This window comes from Lynx canadensis, chromosome C1 (assembly GCF_007474595.2).
Source record: "Lynx canadensis isolate LIC74 chromosome C1, mLynCan4.pri.v2, whole genome shotgun sequence".
Lineage (NCBI taxonomy): Eukaryota > Metazoa > Chordata > Mammalia > Carnivora > Felidae > Lynx > Lynx canadensis.
Genome location: NC_044310.1, coordinates 204,906,817 through 204,922,082, shown reverse-complemented (window position 1 = coordinate 204,922,082; position 15,266 = coordinate 204,906,817). Strand labels below are relative to the sequence as shown.

General features: G+C 44.9%; 1 protein-coding gene across 3 annotated transcripts in view; it reads left to right on the top strand.

Moving 5' to 3' along the window:
* The window catches only part of EPHA4 (EPH receptor A4), a 151,657-nt gene that overhangs the window by 61,249 nt on the left and 75,142 nt on the right, over window positions 1-15,266 (top strand). For all 3 annotated transcript variants that reach the window (XR_003971064.2, XM_030326654.2, XM_030326655.2), the window contains exon 4: window positions 9,746-9,901. Coding sequence is in view for 2 of the 3 variants with exons in the window: in XM_030326654.2 (XP_030182514.1) it covers window positions 9,746-9,901 (156 nt within the window). In the remaining variant the exon portion in view is untranslated. The remainder of the gene's footprint in view (window positions 1-9,745; window positions 9,902-15,266) is intronic.

The following is a 15,266-nucleotide window of genomic DNA, read 5'->3' as shown; positions in this document are numbered from 1 at the left end:
GTTTTTATGAAAGCTAGCTCCCAAGTCAGAGTGGAAACAATAGAAGGAGATGGAATGGAGAGAATGGGACAGGATTGTAGCTAGCTAGAAGAGAAGGTCTGGATCATAAACTATCAGTGGAAAGAAGAAACCTTGAATCCCCTCCCCCACCCTCCACCCCCCACCAGTAATCTCTTTCATTCTACAAATGTGTTTACATATTTTTAATAAAAAAGAAATTTTTACCTGATACTTGCGGTCACGAAATAAGCTGCAGATGCTATGAACTGGAACTCACTCTAAAGTTTTCTATATCACGTTAGCAGGGGAAATGAAACAATTACGAGTAAGTTATCTTGCGATGATTTAGAAATTGTGTCCAGTACTATGTAAAATACGTGGGTTATCCACACTCTCCTCAGTTGCAGGCCACCCACATGACACTGCAGCCCTAACAAATCACCCTTTTAATGAGTAGCTAATACAGGCCAGACACCAAACTTCACCCCTATCCGCTGTCTCATTTCATCATGACATCAGCCCCGCACAGGAGAAAGTCGAAGTCCGAGGACTTAGTTTGTTCTAGTTCACATATCAAATAGGTGGCGGGACTAAGAAGCAAATACGGGTCTAGAGGACTCTAGACCGAAGTGCTGGCCTTTCTCATTCTGTCCCCTGCTGCCCCTGCTGTAGACTCTTTTGGGGTCTAAAAAGAAGTCAGACAATGAGTAGAAATGTTAGAGAAAAAAGTAACCAGTGATTTATTTCTGCACTACTTTTTCCTTTGGTCATTTTTTACTTTTACTTACAATCTTTTTGTTGATGATTATGAAGCATCTCTGCCCTAAATATCTTAAGTTCCTGAAACGGATGTCCAGTCTATTCCTTTATAAACTTGATTGAGATAACCAAAATGAAATATTTTCCTTTTATCCGAAACCTTCTGTTTTCACCACCTCCCCTAAAGCCATCTCAAAATAATACCCTGGGGGTAGTGAGGACCCAAAGTCACTAAAATCAGGTCAGAGCCTTTACGATTCGTACAGCTTTTATGTATTATTCAGGTGTTCGGTACAGGCTTGTACCTCGGCACGGATGGGACAGACTTGATTCCCATCTGGCCTTTCAGAACGAGAACCACTGTCTTTCAGAAAGTATTTTTCTCCAGTGTATATTAAAAAAATCTCTATGTAATTGTTCCATTATTTAATCACTTAAAAAACAAAACACAGCACTGGGTTTTGCCATCCTGAATGTAGTATCCAGATAACAGAAGAGTGTTCTGAAATCAAATAAACAGGAATTAAACATGCCATTTAATAGTCTTGAAGCACAATGTCAAAAGAAAGAGGGGCAATTCATAGTACCGGTATTAGGGGACAATTACTTATTGGAGACAGTGCTAGTTTAGTAAGTGTCCTTTAGATTTTTGGATTAATCCACTTTTTTTTTAAAGATTTAAAAAAAAATTTAAGTCATCGCTACACCCAGCGTGGGGCTGGCACTCACCACCCTGAGATCAAGAGTCCCATGCTCTACTGACTGAGCCATCCAGGCGTGTCGGATTAATCCATTTTTTATGAAAACATTCTACAACAGGATCTGTTCTATAATGTTGGGGTTTATTACAAAGTGCAATTATACTGGTTTGAAGAATAATTTCGATTTCCTATGGAAGTCTTTCATTCTCTCAGTTTCAAAAAATGTCACATTTCTGGCACGTTCTCTCCCACCCCCCAAACCCAATTACTCTCCCCCTGATAATAATGAGGCCCAGTTGTCATTCCCTGTAGCGTTTGGGTCCTAGAAAAAGGATGAGATGGTTTTACCTAATTTGAGATGAACTGTCCTTTGACATTGTTACTGAGAGATGGGTCTGTTTGTTTACTGTTGGGCAGTGGTTTTCTTTTTTTTCTTTTTTAATTTTTTTTAATGTTTATTTATTTTTGAGACAGAGAGAGAGACAGCATGAGCAGGGAAGGGGCAGAGAGAGAGGGAGACACAGAACGTGAAGCAGGCTCCAGGCTCTGAGCTGTCAGCACAGAGCCCGATGCGGGGCTCGAACTCACGAACTGTGAGATCGTGACCTGAGCCGAAGTCGGACGCTTAACCGACTGAGCCACCCAGGCGCCCCTGGGCAGTGGTTTTCAAACTGTGGTGCCCGGACCACATTGTCATCAACCTGGAAATTTGTAGGAAATGCAAATTCTCGGGCCCCATCAAACAATCCAAAACTTGGACTGGAGTTCAGCAATTAATCTTTATACGAGACCTGCAAATCATTCTGGTGGATGTTAAAGTCTGAGAGTGACCGCTCCTGGGAATAGAAGCTAGGCATCCTTGCCAAATTTGGCCTATTTTAGTTTTATTTGTTCTATGATTTTAGCGGCACGAAGAGCAAAGGCGAGTGTCATTCTTTTATTGTGTAGAGGAAAACAATTATTGTGTCATTATTGTGTAGAGGAAAACAATTTGAGCTCAGGATTCCCAGGAAATAAAACCTTAACACAATAGAAAGTGAAAGTCAATCAGAATGTCTAATTGCCAAAATGTATAGCATCTAAGAGATACTGTCCCCCAAATCAGGTTAAACGTCATTTAACCAAGAGAATCATTTTAAAAGTGGATTTAGTTAATACTAGTACTGAGTCAGGTCAGTCTTCCAGTAAGGTGGTTGATGGAAAGTTTATTCTTCTTCTGCAGCAATAGTAACAAAGGGTTTTTTATTAAGCTTCACCATTCAGAACTAACGGAGGCCCTGTAGGGTAACAGAGACCACAGAACCTTGGATTCCAGACCTAGTCCTGGAATGCTCTAGAAGGAACTACCATCGAAGATGAGTATGTTGGACTAGATCAAGTGTCAGCAAAGCAGTGCCCTCAGGCCTACCACCTGTTTTTGTATGGTCCGAGAGCCAAAAATGTTTTTTACAGATGACATTTGCAATCAATTCCATAATAGGGGACACTGTCTTTGATACCTAAGTAAGTGAAATGTTATCTTTCCAGATAAGAATTTCATTCTTGAGACGCCTGGGTGGCTCAGGCCGTTAAGCATCCCACTTTGGCTCAGGTCACGATCTTAGAGTTCGTGAGTTTGAGCCCCGCATCGGGTTCTATACTGACAGCTCAGAGCCTGGAGCCTGCTTCTGATTCTCTGTCTTCTTCTCTCTCTGCCTCTACCCTGCTCACCCTCTGTCGCTCTCTCAAAAAGAAACCTTAAAAAAAAAAGAATTTCATCCTTACCAATACTAAATCTGTATTTTTTAAAAAATGACTTAATTATTACTATTTTACTTTGAATCCCATTAATAAAAAAATAAAGAAAATGTGTTAGAATTTTATCTTGCAATAGAAATACCTTCTTTTTTTTTTTAATTTTTTTTTCCAACGTTTATTTATTTTTGGGACAGAGAGAGACAGAGCGTGAACGGGGGAGGGGCAGAGAGAGAGGGAGACACAGAGTCGGAAACAGGCTCCAGGCTCCGAGCCATCAGCCCAGAGCCCGACGCGGGGCTCGAACTCACGGACCGTGAGATCGTGACCTGGCTGAAGTCGGACGCTTAACTGACTGTGCCACCCAGGCGCCCCAATAGTTGCTATTTTTTTTTTTATTTTTTTAAAGTTTTTTTTTTTTTTTCAACGTTTATTTATTTATTTTTGGGACAGAGAGAGACAGAGCATGAACGGGGGAGGGGCAGAGAGAGAGGGAGACACAGAGTCGGAAACAGGCTCCAGGCTCCGAGCCATCAGCCCAGAGCCCGACGCGGGGCTCGAACTCACGGACCGCGAGATCGTGACTCGGCTGAAGTCGGACGCTTAACCGACTGCGCCACCCAGGCGCCCCAGAAATACCTTCTTAATATTCTTAATCTTCCCCTTGGCCTGCAAAACCTAAATTATGTGCTGTTTGGCTCTTTACAGAAATGTTTGCCAATCCCTGGACTAGTTGATTTTTAAGGTTCCTTCAAAAAACTCAAATGTTCAGTTACTCTCAGTGCGTATCAGTAAAACCAGTGTTGAGCCGTGTTTTCCTCTTCGGGAGTGAAATCTGATCAGATGGGCCCCCAAACAGAGCCCCATTTCTCTCGCCGTCCTCCCCCATGAGTGCAGTAATTCAGTCCACACCGCCTAGGTTAGAAAATCAACCCTGCTTGGGACAAATCCTTAACTTTGTTTGCCTCAGTTTTCCCATCTATGCAGTGGGAAAACAGTTCATGCTCAGGGCTTCCCCGAAGATGGCTGGGGCTTGCGTTGTTATAAACACCGCAAAGCGGAAACCTTATTTGACAGATTGTTTTCCTTTCCCATCAGTTTTTCTTACATCATTCGTATAATAGTCTAGCAAGTAAACAGTTAATCAGAGAACTGAGTTGGATAACGGCCTTTAAAAGTGACTCTGATATTTCTCAAGTAGATTTCCTAAACCTACCAGACCTACTGTGGAGCCAGTCAGTACGCCGAGGGCAGTGTCCCCATAGAACCTATTTGGAAGTGTGTGCGGAATAGCATGCCTACACGAAGAGGCTGGAGGGACCCATGGGCTCTCCCCAGCGCCATCTGTTCCCTGGAGACGAGTTTGCATATAAGGTTCAAATTTCCTGGGCGCCTTGGTGGCTCAGTGGGTTGGCTCGGGTCCTGATCTCGCTGTTAGTTAAGTTCCAGCCCTTGGTGAGTTCGCCTCTGCCTTGGGCTCTCCGCTCTCAGTGCAGAACCCACTGGGGATCCCCTTTCTCCCTCTCTCTCTCTCCCTCTCACTCTCCCTCTCTCTCTGTCTCTCTCTCTCTCCCAAAAATGAATAAACTTAAAACAAAACAAGACAAAACAAAACAAAAAACCAAGGTTCAAATTTCCCCCAGAGAGCCACTGCTAAAATTTCAGCCTTGACCTTCAGGACACTCTGTATTAAAATGCAAATTTGTTACCTAGGAAGGTAATTTTTAACCCTTTTGTGCCTATTTATGAGTACTTGGGCCAAAATTCGGTTTTTCAAATTAGCTAGGTGCCTGAGAGCAGCGCTTAAATAGAAACTGACCCGATTCTCTGATTCTCTGAGGTGGGCTTAGGCCAAACCTTATAAAGGTGCTGGGGTGACTGTGACGCGTGTCCCAGCACTTTCTGCGCTCCGCCTTTACAAGAGTCCCTGTGCGCATGCGTGCAGCCACGGGCGCCTTACTATGAGGGACTTTGAGAATAGCTCTGTCCAACAGACACAGATTGCAAGCCTCTCAGATAAGTTCAAGTTTAGTAGCCACATGAAAAAAAAAAAAAAGGTGAGATCTACCATGCGGAATTAATTTTAATGGTACATTTTTCTGACTTGCTATACCGCCCTGCATTATTGCTTCAATATGTAATCAATATAAAAACTATTAATAAGAGACTTTGCTTTTGCGGCCCTAAGCCTTTGGAATCCAGTGTGTATTTCACGCTTATAGCCCGCTTTGGACCAGATCAGTAGCTGCCTATGGCCTAAAGCCGTCGTACCGGCCAGTGCAGCTCTGAGAGCCTTTAGAAACTGCTTCGCAGGTTGCAGAGAGCATGGCACTGGTTGTGAAAACAACCCCAGGATGGTCTGGGGGCACAAGTGGAAGCTGGGACCAACCTCAGTTCTTTTGTACTCTGTTCCATCTGTGTCGGATTTTTGCTGACGGTCAGTGTTCACCCTGTGTAACTGCATAAAAACTTTCATCAGCACATGAGCCGGGGTTAGATACTGACTTCCACTTAATTGTGTGACCTCAGGCAAGTTACTTACAACCCTCAGTTTCTTCACTTGCAAAACGCGAATAGTGATAAAGTCTCAAGCTCAAGGGATTCTTGTGAAGATGAAATGAAACGATGCCTATGAACACCTTAAGTGCTTGATCTATCATCACAGGTGCTGTTATTGTTAGATATTCTTACAACCAGAATGGTTTAAAAATGAACTGTAAAGACAGTCTTTATTTCTCTAAGAAGGGGGAAAACGACCACACCATCTATATACAGTGTTTTTAAAGAGTGGGTTTAACTAGCTCCTTGAATTTGGCATTGCACCTCGTGTCAATCATCTGTGCACCGAGAAATCCTGAAGGTACTACATCATCTTAAGAACATTTTGGTTTTGTGTTTCACCGGAAATTATGATGTGTAAGTATTCCACAGGGAAACTTCTGTAGAAGACTATCCTTAAAATGCAACCCGTTATGGCACTGGGTGAGCCAATGAAAGAAAAGTGTTTTGCTTTCTCTTCTTGTCCTCACTTGTCTTCTCCTTTTGTTTAGAGTCAGCAGAAAGAGCTCATTACCGCAAAACTAAAGGAAGTGAATTCAGAGTTTTCACTGCACACGTGAACTCATCCTCCCACAATGACGTATCTGAAAGGCCAAATAAGGCTCTCCTTCCCACCGTACTCCAGCGAGGGGGCAGAAGGAATTACACACGCTCTTGGGTGTAGAGTGTACAATTTGACTCACTCCTAACTTGCTTCCCAAGCCCTGGCCATAAAAAAAATACAATGGAATAGTTCTCACCTCTGGGAGAATGAAGGAAAATCACAACACATGTCAATGCTTGTTAGACCACATACACCTTTCGTGGGGATTTTGTTTGGAATGAAAGATGTAGTGACATTTTTAAAATGCAAATAGGTGGTGAATAAATATGGGATCTACTTCCACATTCATGCACCAAATGCTAGACGACTGTGAACCACAAGAGCAAAGAAACGTACCTAACCATCAATTTACTAGGTCATTTTGAGCGTAGGCAGCACAATGGCCGCGTGCATGAAAAACCACTCCTGTATTTTGAGAGAGCCTTTCTAAGAATGCTGAAATATTAATAACATGGTCTTAATGTAGTTGAAGACAAAGGAATGTGTTAAGGGCGGCAAGGGTGGCCGAGAATAGCACAATGACAATGTGGTATTTTTCCTTGCGCTTGTAAAAGCAAGAGGAAAAGAGAGTAAAAATAGTGCGTTTAAAAAACAACAGCCTTCGATTTTCCAAATGGGTATAAAACTCCGTATTCCACAAATGAATTCACATACACCTAACTCTTGCTAACACATTCCCAGCAGCTTCAAGGAAACGTAGACAAACTATAAACTTGCGATCTCATTTTTCCCTGAAATTAACATAAATATACAACTAATTTTTGAACTTTAGGAAATTCAAGACATCCTCTCATTTGACTTCTGTGAACTCTGAATTTAATTTTTTAACTGGAAGTAGTCTGATCAGAATAGAAGTTGACGAAATAGCAATAGTCTGTTTTTCTCTTCCTTACACCTTTCTCGACGTGCTCTGTTTTCGTGTTGCGGCGAATAAATCATAGGCCAATTTTTCTTGTCACTCTTCCACTTCCATTGTGAGTTTTTAGGTTTTGCTGCCTGGTGAAATGGAGGTGCGTAAGGATCATCAAGAACATGGAGAATGAAAAAAAAATTTTTTTTAATGTTTATTTAGTTTTGGGAGAGAGAGAGGGAGAAAGAGAGAGAGAGACAGAGACAGAGACAGAGAGAAAACAACCAGGGGAGGGGCAGAGAGAGTGGGAGACAGAGAATCAGAAACAGGCTCCAGGCTCTGAGGCTGTCAGCACAGAACCTGATGCAGGGCCCGAACTCACGAAACCACGAGATCATGACCCGAGCCCAAGTCCCACCCTTAACTGACTGAGCCACCCAGGTGCGCCAGGAACATAGAGATTTCAATCCACTATCCAGATGCGGAAAAATAAAGCAATTTATGCCTTCTCCTCAGTCCTAGCTCTACCAAACCTGCAGCACGTTTCCACAACTTGCCTTTGTTGGCTGTGACTCAGTAACCCCCCAGGACCCAGTGGATTTGTTTCTGAGTTCAGGGACTCGCTGTGTTTGATGTGGGAAGGACAAGCTTGACCCTCAGTGCATCTTTCTCCCCAAGCTGGTGTTTCTGATTTTAGTCGAAACCCTAGGGCCATCTTAAGCATGACCAAAAAGCACCTTGCATATTGAACCATCCCTAATTATGTGATGGGTATAAACTTGAGACACATAAATCTCAGTCATTGGAGCAACCTGTTTTTCTAAGAGTCTCCGGTCCAGTGAAAGACGAAAGCAAATAAGGGAGAGATTGATCTCCTAGCACTTTTATTGTCGGTGCTCCACACATCATAAAGTTTTGGCTCGTTAAAGGAAATTCCATAAACAACTTTAGTTAATAATAGTGAAATAACCGTGTGCCTTTCTGGAGCTTCTGCTAAACTCCCTTTCCGCTTGCCATTACCAGAGCATGATTAAGAAAATACCAACAGGCTGTTCAAAGGGGAGGAATAGACTCCAACTGGGAGCCGTACAGATGCTTGAGGGATGAGTAATGAGACAAGGGAACGTGGCCATATCTCCTCAGAGAATCACGCAGTTTTGCGGATCTCTTTTTTTGTCTCCTCATTCGAGTGAAACCCGCTGGGTTTCTGGCATGGTCGGTCTCCTTTCGTGGTCAGGCTGATGGCAAATGCCTAACGGGTTCTTCTCCCAGCTGGTATCTTTGATAGTTTAGGAACATCTTAAGGACGAGATAAATGGACAACATTGAAAGTGAATCGTACTGGAAAGGTGGTGGGTATCTGTCACCTTTTTTTTTTAAACCTCTGGTTGCCCGAAACAACTTTATTTTTCATGACCTTGTCGCTGTGGGTTTACTACTGATGGTGTTGGTCAATTTTTATTCCAAGTGGAGACAGATTTGGGAGGTGATGGTGAAGGGCAGAGGGGAGAAACGGGGGGGGGGGAGCAAGGCCCTATTAATTATTTTTTATTGTGAGGTTTCCCAGAATTATTGAGATTTTCCACATTAGGAAAAGCTGCCATTGGTGTCAGCGTGATGTTTGCAAAGATGAAGTCATGGAAAGCATGTCAGGTGCATAAAGAACTATATGGCCCATGTTCTCTGCAGCAGCCACGTAGGGTGTGTGAGCATAGGGAGGCGGGGGGTGTTGAAAAAATAGAGAGAGGGGAAAACAAGAGGGTTTTATTAATCTGAAAATGAACATAAAATATCGGCTGATCTTAAAAAAAAAAAAAAAAATCTTAGTATGTTATAGTCCAGAATCTACGGTCGGTACTTTATATTACTTTCCCTTGAAACCGTGACCCATGTCTTACCAACTCTTTTCTTTTATGCCTCGTTGCCTTTGTTGGCCTTTTGCTTTGATTCCCTCTGTACCGGTAATTAGGAAATAATCACCGATAATTTTTCTGTGAGCGTTTGGATACGCTTCCGACTGTTGGTTCAAGACCACGCTCTCGGATTCCGTAGCATGTAGCCAAGAGCGTAGGTTTGGGGGAGAGAACACTTGCGTCCAAGCTGGTCCCTGACCTTTACCTGTCGCGTGGTCTGCCACCAAGAATGGACTTTTCAAAGCCAGCATCCCAAATTTCCAGGGGAGGGCTGATAACAGTACGTGTGCGTAAGCTGTTCGTCGGGATTGGACACCATCCTGCACGTAAGCAGCGTACCTACACGCAAGAAGCCCTCGGGAAACATAGCTGCAATTTGACCGATACCGCTGGTTTTAAGAAAATGTCTCCCGTCGGGCTCCTTGCCCCCTGACCGGGAATGTAATGACCTTTGAAGAATGACTGTACCCGATTAATGTTTTTCGCTGCTTTACCTGCGTCTCAAGCCAGGTGATCACTAGCGATTCACAGAAACGTCCCCCTTCTGCTGGGTCAAGGAGGTGACGTTTTGCTCTGCTCTGTTAGTGGTGGCTTATGTTGGTGTGTGTTTCCTTCTTTCCCGTAGCCTGCAAAATTGGCTATTACAAGGCCCTCTCCACGGATGCCACCTGTGCCAAGTGCCCGCCCCACAGCTACTCTGTCTGGGAAGGAGCCACATCGTGCACCTGTGACCGAGGCTTTTTCAGAGCCGACAACGACGCGGCCTCTATGCCCTGCACCCGTAAGTTGTGTGCTTCTGTCTCGTTTCTTCGATGCCAACAGCTGCCGTTCCCGCCTGGCTGGGTCTTCTCCCAAGATGACCGGGCAGGGGGCAAGTTAGATCGACTGTGAAATCTTTTGTTACTCAAAGCAGGAGGAATGCTTATGAAAAGGAAGGATCCGTCTCGCTGTCCGGGTCGCCTTCAAAACGCACAGCTGACCACAGGCCACTTTCTGGAGCAGTGATGGAGCTCTCAGGGGTTGTCCGGCAGTGCGATTAGAGCTGAGATTGGAATTTATACATGGCTCTACCGTCTCCTTCGGGAGTCTTGGGGAAGCCTGACAGCTGCGGGGGAGACAGGTCCCGGGCAGGGTTCCGGGGACGGGATCACGTGTGGGCTGTGGTTTCAGTTTGGGCACTGAGGTCATGGCTTGCGTTGTCATTACCCTTCTTCCCTCTTTCCTCATAGTTTTGTGTTCATAACATTTAGGCCCGGGTCCTAATAAACGCCTGTTTAATGATAGGCACTCAATACATGCCGGGCTAATGAATGGATGGGGTTGGCCCCTTGGTATGCAGAGGAGCAGGGAAGTCTGTTCTCCCACTTTCTGTGGACCGAGCTGCTAGTGTTGCCATTGCTTCCACCAGCACTGTGGGCTTCGCAGACCCTGCCGTGGCTGTGACCTTGACCAGAATAGGCAGCGGGGAGTGGGGGGGGGGGGGGGCCAGGCGTTCCACTCATGGTGCTTCCACCGCGTGAGTCAGTGTGTCGAGGGACAGAGCCAGGCACGCAGGGTTCGCACATGTTCTGTCTTTGTTTCCAACATCCCTCCCTCCCCACAGTTAAGAGCAGGTTGGCAGTTTAGTCTCCTAAGTTTCGTCTCCGGTTCCTCATCTGTAGAATGGAGTTAAAAATAGTACCTCCGTCATCGTTGTTGGTATTTAGCACCGTCCTGTGGGCCCTGTTAGCATAGAAGTGCAAAAAGTGACGCTACTCAGTGTATTTTAGCTTTTACTGTGTTTATGGCTGTTACTGTTTTGTTCCCTATTATAAATTCCATCTTGGCTGGCCCGGAGCCAACATCCCTCCAGATAGAAGTATTTTCTGGCTGTGAGGCCATTGTCTGGTTAAGGCAAGTATCAGCCTTAAAAGGAGTGGGAAGAGATTCCAGATCCATCCTAAATTTGGACTGAGATTACCGGACCCTCCAGAGTTTCTTTTATAAATGACGACAGCAGTAAGAACCATTTCACAGAGGCGCCTGAGTGGCTCAGTCAGTTGAACGTCTGACTTGCTTTCGGCTTAGGTCATGATCCAGTGTCAGGCTCTGGGCTGAACGTGGAGCCTGCTTGAGATTCTGTCTCTCCTTCTCCCTCTGCCCCTCCCCTGCTCACACACGTGAGCTTCCTCTCTCTATCTCTCTCTCAAAAAAAAAATAATAATAATAACAAGAAGAACGGGGTGCCTGGGTGGTTCAGTCGGTTAAGCATCTGACTCTGGATTTCAGCTCTGGTTATGATCTTCTGGTTCTGTGAGTTCAAGCCCTGCACTGAGCTCTGCGCTGGCAGTGTGGAGCCTCCTTGGGGTTCTGTCTCTCTTTCCCTCTCTCTCTGCCCCTCCCCAGCTTGCCCTCTCTTCTCTCTCTCAAAGTAAATAAATAAACTTAAAAAAAAAAAAAACAAAGAAAACAAAAAACAAGAAGAACCATTTTATGATACCCAGGTAATGTATCAGACACTTTCAATACACCTCATCACAGGGCTCATAGTAAACCAAATCTATAAAATAGGCATTATTTTCCGTTTATACACGACGTAATTGCCAGCTCAGAGATGTTAAGCAGGAGCCCAGGACCCCACCCCAGCTTGGGGATAGAGCTGCACAACCAGAAGACTGACATTTTTCTTATCACAGGCAGGCTCTCTTGCCCACTCCCCCCCGGGTCGAACTCAAACTCCCTCCTGAGGGAAGGAGAATACGAGGGCCAGCCTTGGGTGTAAGCGTAAATGGGCAAAGACTTCCTCGTTTTCTTTTTGTGTTCCTTCCCTAGACTAAGTACTTTCTCTAGATGGCCATGATGTTTGATAAGCTCAAGTCCCAGGCTTTTTCTTTTCCAACCTGAGTATCCTCATCCCGTGTTCCACTCTGTGGGATCAGGTAAACTCTCCTCCTCTGACCACACCGGCTGCCAACAGTTCCCTGGGTGTGGGATTTTAGGGCACCAGAACACTCAAAGGGCAGTATTGGGGCCAGACCGTGTGATGGCTGCCTTCACCTTGCATCATGCAGTCTGTCTTTCCATACAGATAGAACCTTCCCCAGACTGCAGCCCGACTGTGTTAAGAACCTCATAAAATTCATCTTTGATGGCAAGATGGTCTGGCTCTTGCCTCCAGGCATTTTCAGTCTCATGATTCCGATCTGTCACCAGCACTCTAGGACCATGGGCCCATCATGTAACTACTGCACCTTGCTACGTGGGAGCAGTTTAGGGAGACCCCAGAGGTCACCACCTGCCTGAGTTACCGGAATGCTTTGCCGCGTGTGTCAGTGTGGTAGCCGAGCCCTTGGAATTTTATGTTTGCGTAGGCATAAATTGTTGGCTGTATCTTGAGGATCCAAATGAGAAAAAGAAAATATGGGTTTTAGCAATTGGGGGGCATCAAAAAGTTTCAGAGCTAAAGTAACTTTTGCATTTGTCGGCGATTGCTTTCAATAACGTGAAGAAAGGAAAACTGGCAGCTTTTTGTGTCACTGATAAAAGACCCATGAAAATACCGACGCAATATGTGATCTTTTTCCCTCCGGTCCATCCTCTTAGTACTCCGCCTACACTTGACTGACTCAAGCTCTTTGTGTTATTCTAAGTTTATTGCGTCCCTCTGACTCGAGCTAGGAGGAAGCACGGTGCTGTTAACACCACAAAGTTCTGAGGCTGTTCAACCCCTCGACGCCGCTTACCCATCGGTCAGCTGGGATTCTCATGATCTGCCTGTCGGGTTGTTTTGAGAATTAAACAAGAACATATTTGTAAAGGTCTGGCACATGGTAGGGATCTGACAAATGTTTGGTCCCTTCTCGGGTCCTCAGCTGGTCACTTCCTCCCCCAAACCACGTCCACACCACACTGCCAGCGCGTCTGACTGCCTCTCTATGGTGCTTTTCTCACTTGACCGTGCAATTGAATTGCCCAGTGGCTGCACTAGACTCCAGAATCTCTGGGGATAAGATTCAGGCATCAGCATTTTCAAAAGCTGCCCCCGTAATTGCATTGTAAACACAAAGTTGAGCCCACTTCTCTACAGAGTTTATTTTTAAGTGTTTTTTTTTTTTAATTTAATAAACATTAACGACATAAGACTCTTAAGACCTCCTTGGAGACAAGGATAATTGGGGGGGGGTGACCATATTTTGCTAATAGGTTTACTAGTAAATTAAGCAGCAGAATTATAGTCTCTTCTACTTTACAGCTCACTTTAGGTTTTTCCCTTCCTGCACTGTCCCATACTGTAGCCACTAGGCGCATATGACTCTTTAAATTTAAAAGTCAGTTTCCAATTTATGCTGTGCCATATTTCAAGGGCTCCCTAGCCGCATGGGGCCAGTGGTGACCATACTGGACAGCTCCTCTGTGGAGTATTTTTGCCATCGCAGAAAGTCCTGGATGGCACTTAGTAGGCATTTCAATAGAGAAGACAGTGGGAGTTTCTCCAAGAACCTCCTGTTCAAATAACCCACAGAATGAAGCCCTTCCCCCTTGCCTCCCCCCCCCCACCCCGCCCCAGCTTTATCGGATTCTTTTGACAAGATGTGGGGGAGAGAAAGGAACATAAACATCAGGGATCCTTTCAAACCAACTCCAGCCTTTAATCAGTTCTTACCAGTTGGTTAAGCCAGGTGACAAAGCCAATTCCCTTGTGCTGACAGCCATGATAATCAGGCACCTTCTTTGTTCATTATGCTATCTTTAACTCCAGCATTCTCATGCAGCCCTGCATTTAGTGATCGCTCACTGTGACGGCACGCTAATGAAGAAATAAAACACACTATCTGAGCCTCATTCTTCTAGCCAAAGAGAGACTCTGCTCCACTGGTTTGTAAAATCAGGTTTTTGTTCACTCGGAGAACGATTAGACCAGGTGAACACAAGCAGCATCGGCTAATTTAGAAGGAAACACCTAAGAAGGTCTTCATACCATGCACGCTGCTTGAGAACTTCAAAGGATTAAATGGCCAATAAACACTATCTTTAGGAGGGCCTCTCTTGGCGCTTCTGGTTAAGGTTAGCATAAATGGCCGCCTGTGGAATAGGCTGTATTTCCGTGGAAGCATCACGAATATTTTCGAGAAAATAATCCGCACCCCGGTTAGAATAGAGAGTTAGAAGAAATGCTTCTTAAATATCAATGCGCGTAGGAAGCACCCGGAAGTCACCTAGGGGTTAGCAGGAGAAGTCGGGCCTGATAGGCTGCATTTGTGACAAATTCCCAGCTATTGCTGATTCTGCTGGTCTGTGGACCATCTTCGGGTGGTGAGGATTTAGATCCTTCCTGATGGATGGCAGGAGACAGGAGGCCCTCTTTTCTGTGGCTGCAACTGTCAGGCCTATTCTCCAGCTCAGTGGTGACTCTAGGAAGATATTTCAAGGGTGGGGGACATTCTCCCTTGATGGAAATTGAATCCTTCCTTTGTCTCCCAGAAGAAAACCCAACCTGGTTTGGAGTTACATCATCAAATACACTCACCATGGAGCTTTGTTTGTTTGTTTGTTTGTATTTTCTTCCACAGTCCCCACCAGGTTACTGCCTCAGAGTGGAAATGTCATTGTTCACCTCAGACACGGGTATCAGTCAAGAAAGGTGACAGGGTTTTCGTGACTGCCAGCAACACAGACTCCCATACCTGTCTACACACAAGGATGCCGTTCAAGCTGATGAAGAAATTTTGATCTCGTGAATCATTTCTTAGAGGGAATTTGAATGTGATTTTTATTAAAGAGATTCATGTCATTTAACTCTACTGATAACCAGCCCCTCCCCTCCAGATCTCTTTCACCTCCCTCTTACCTTTCTCTGTAGTCAGGAATGTGGTCTGACAGCCAGCAGTGGTGGGAGAAGCCAACTACATGCCTGTGTAGGAAGACTTTTGATTACCTTAGTTATTTAGTTGCTTGTTCAGTGACGATAGTGAGAAAGGTCTTTCCCTCCCCGGGAGACCGAACCTATATCATATTTAAGGTGACTTGCCAACCCCTTACTGTGTTGCAAAATGTACTAGACAAAAATGCCTTCTAGAAGAAGTAAATTGGCTTCGGATATCTGGGAAGGAAAAGCTAATTTGTTATTTTGCCACCTTGACTTCTGAACACCATTACCAGAATGGTTT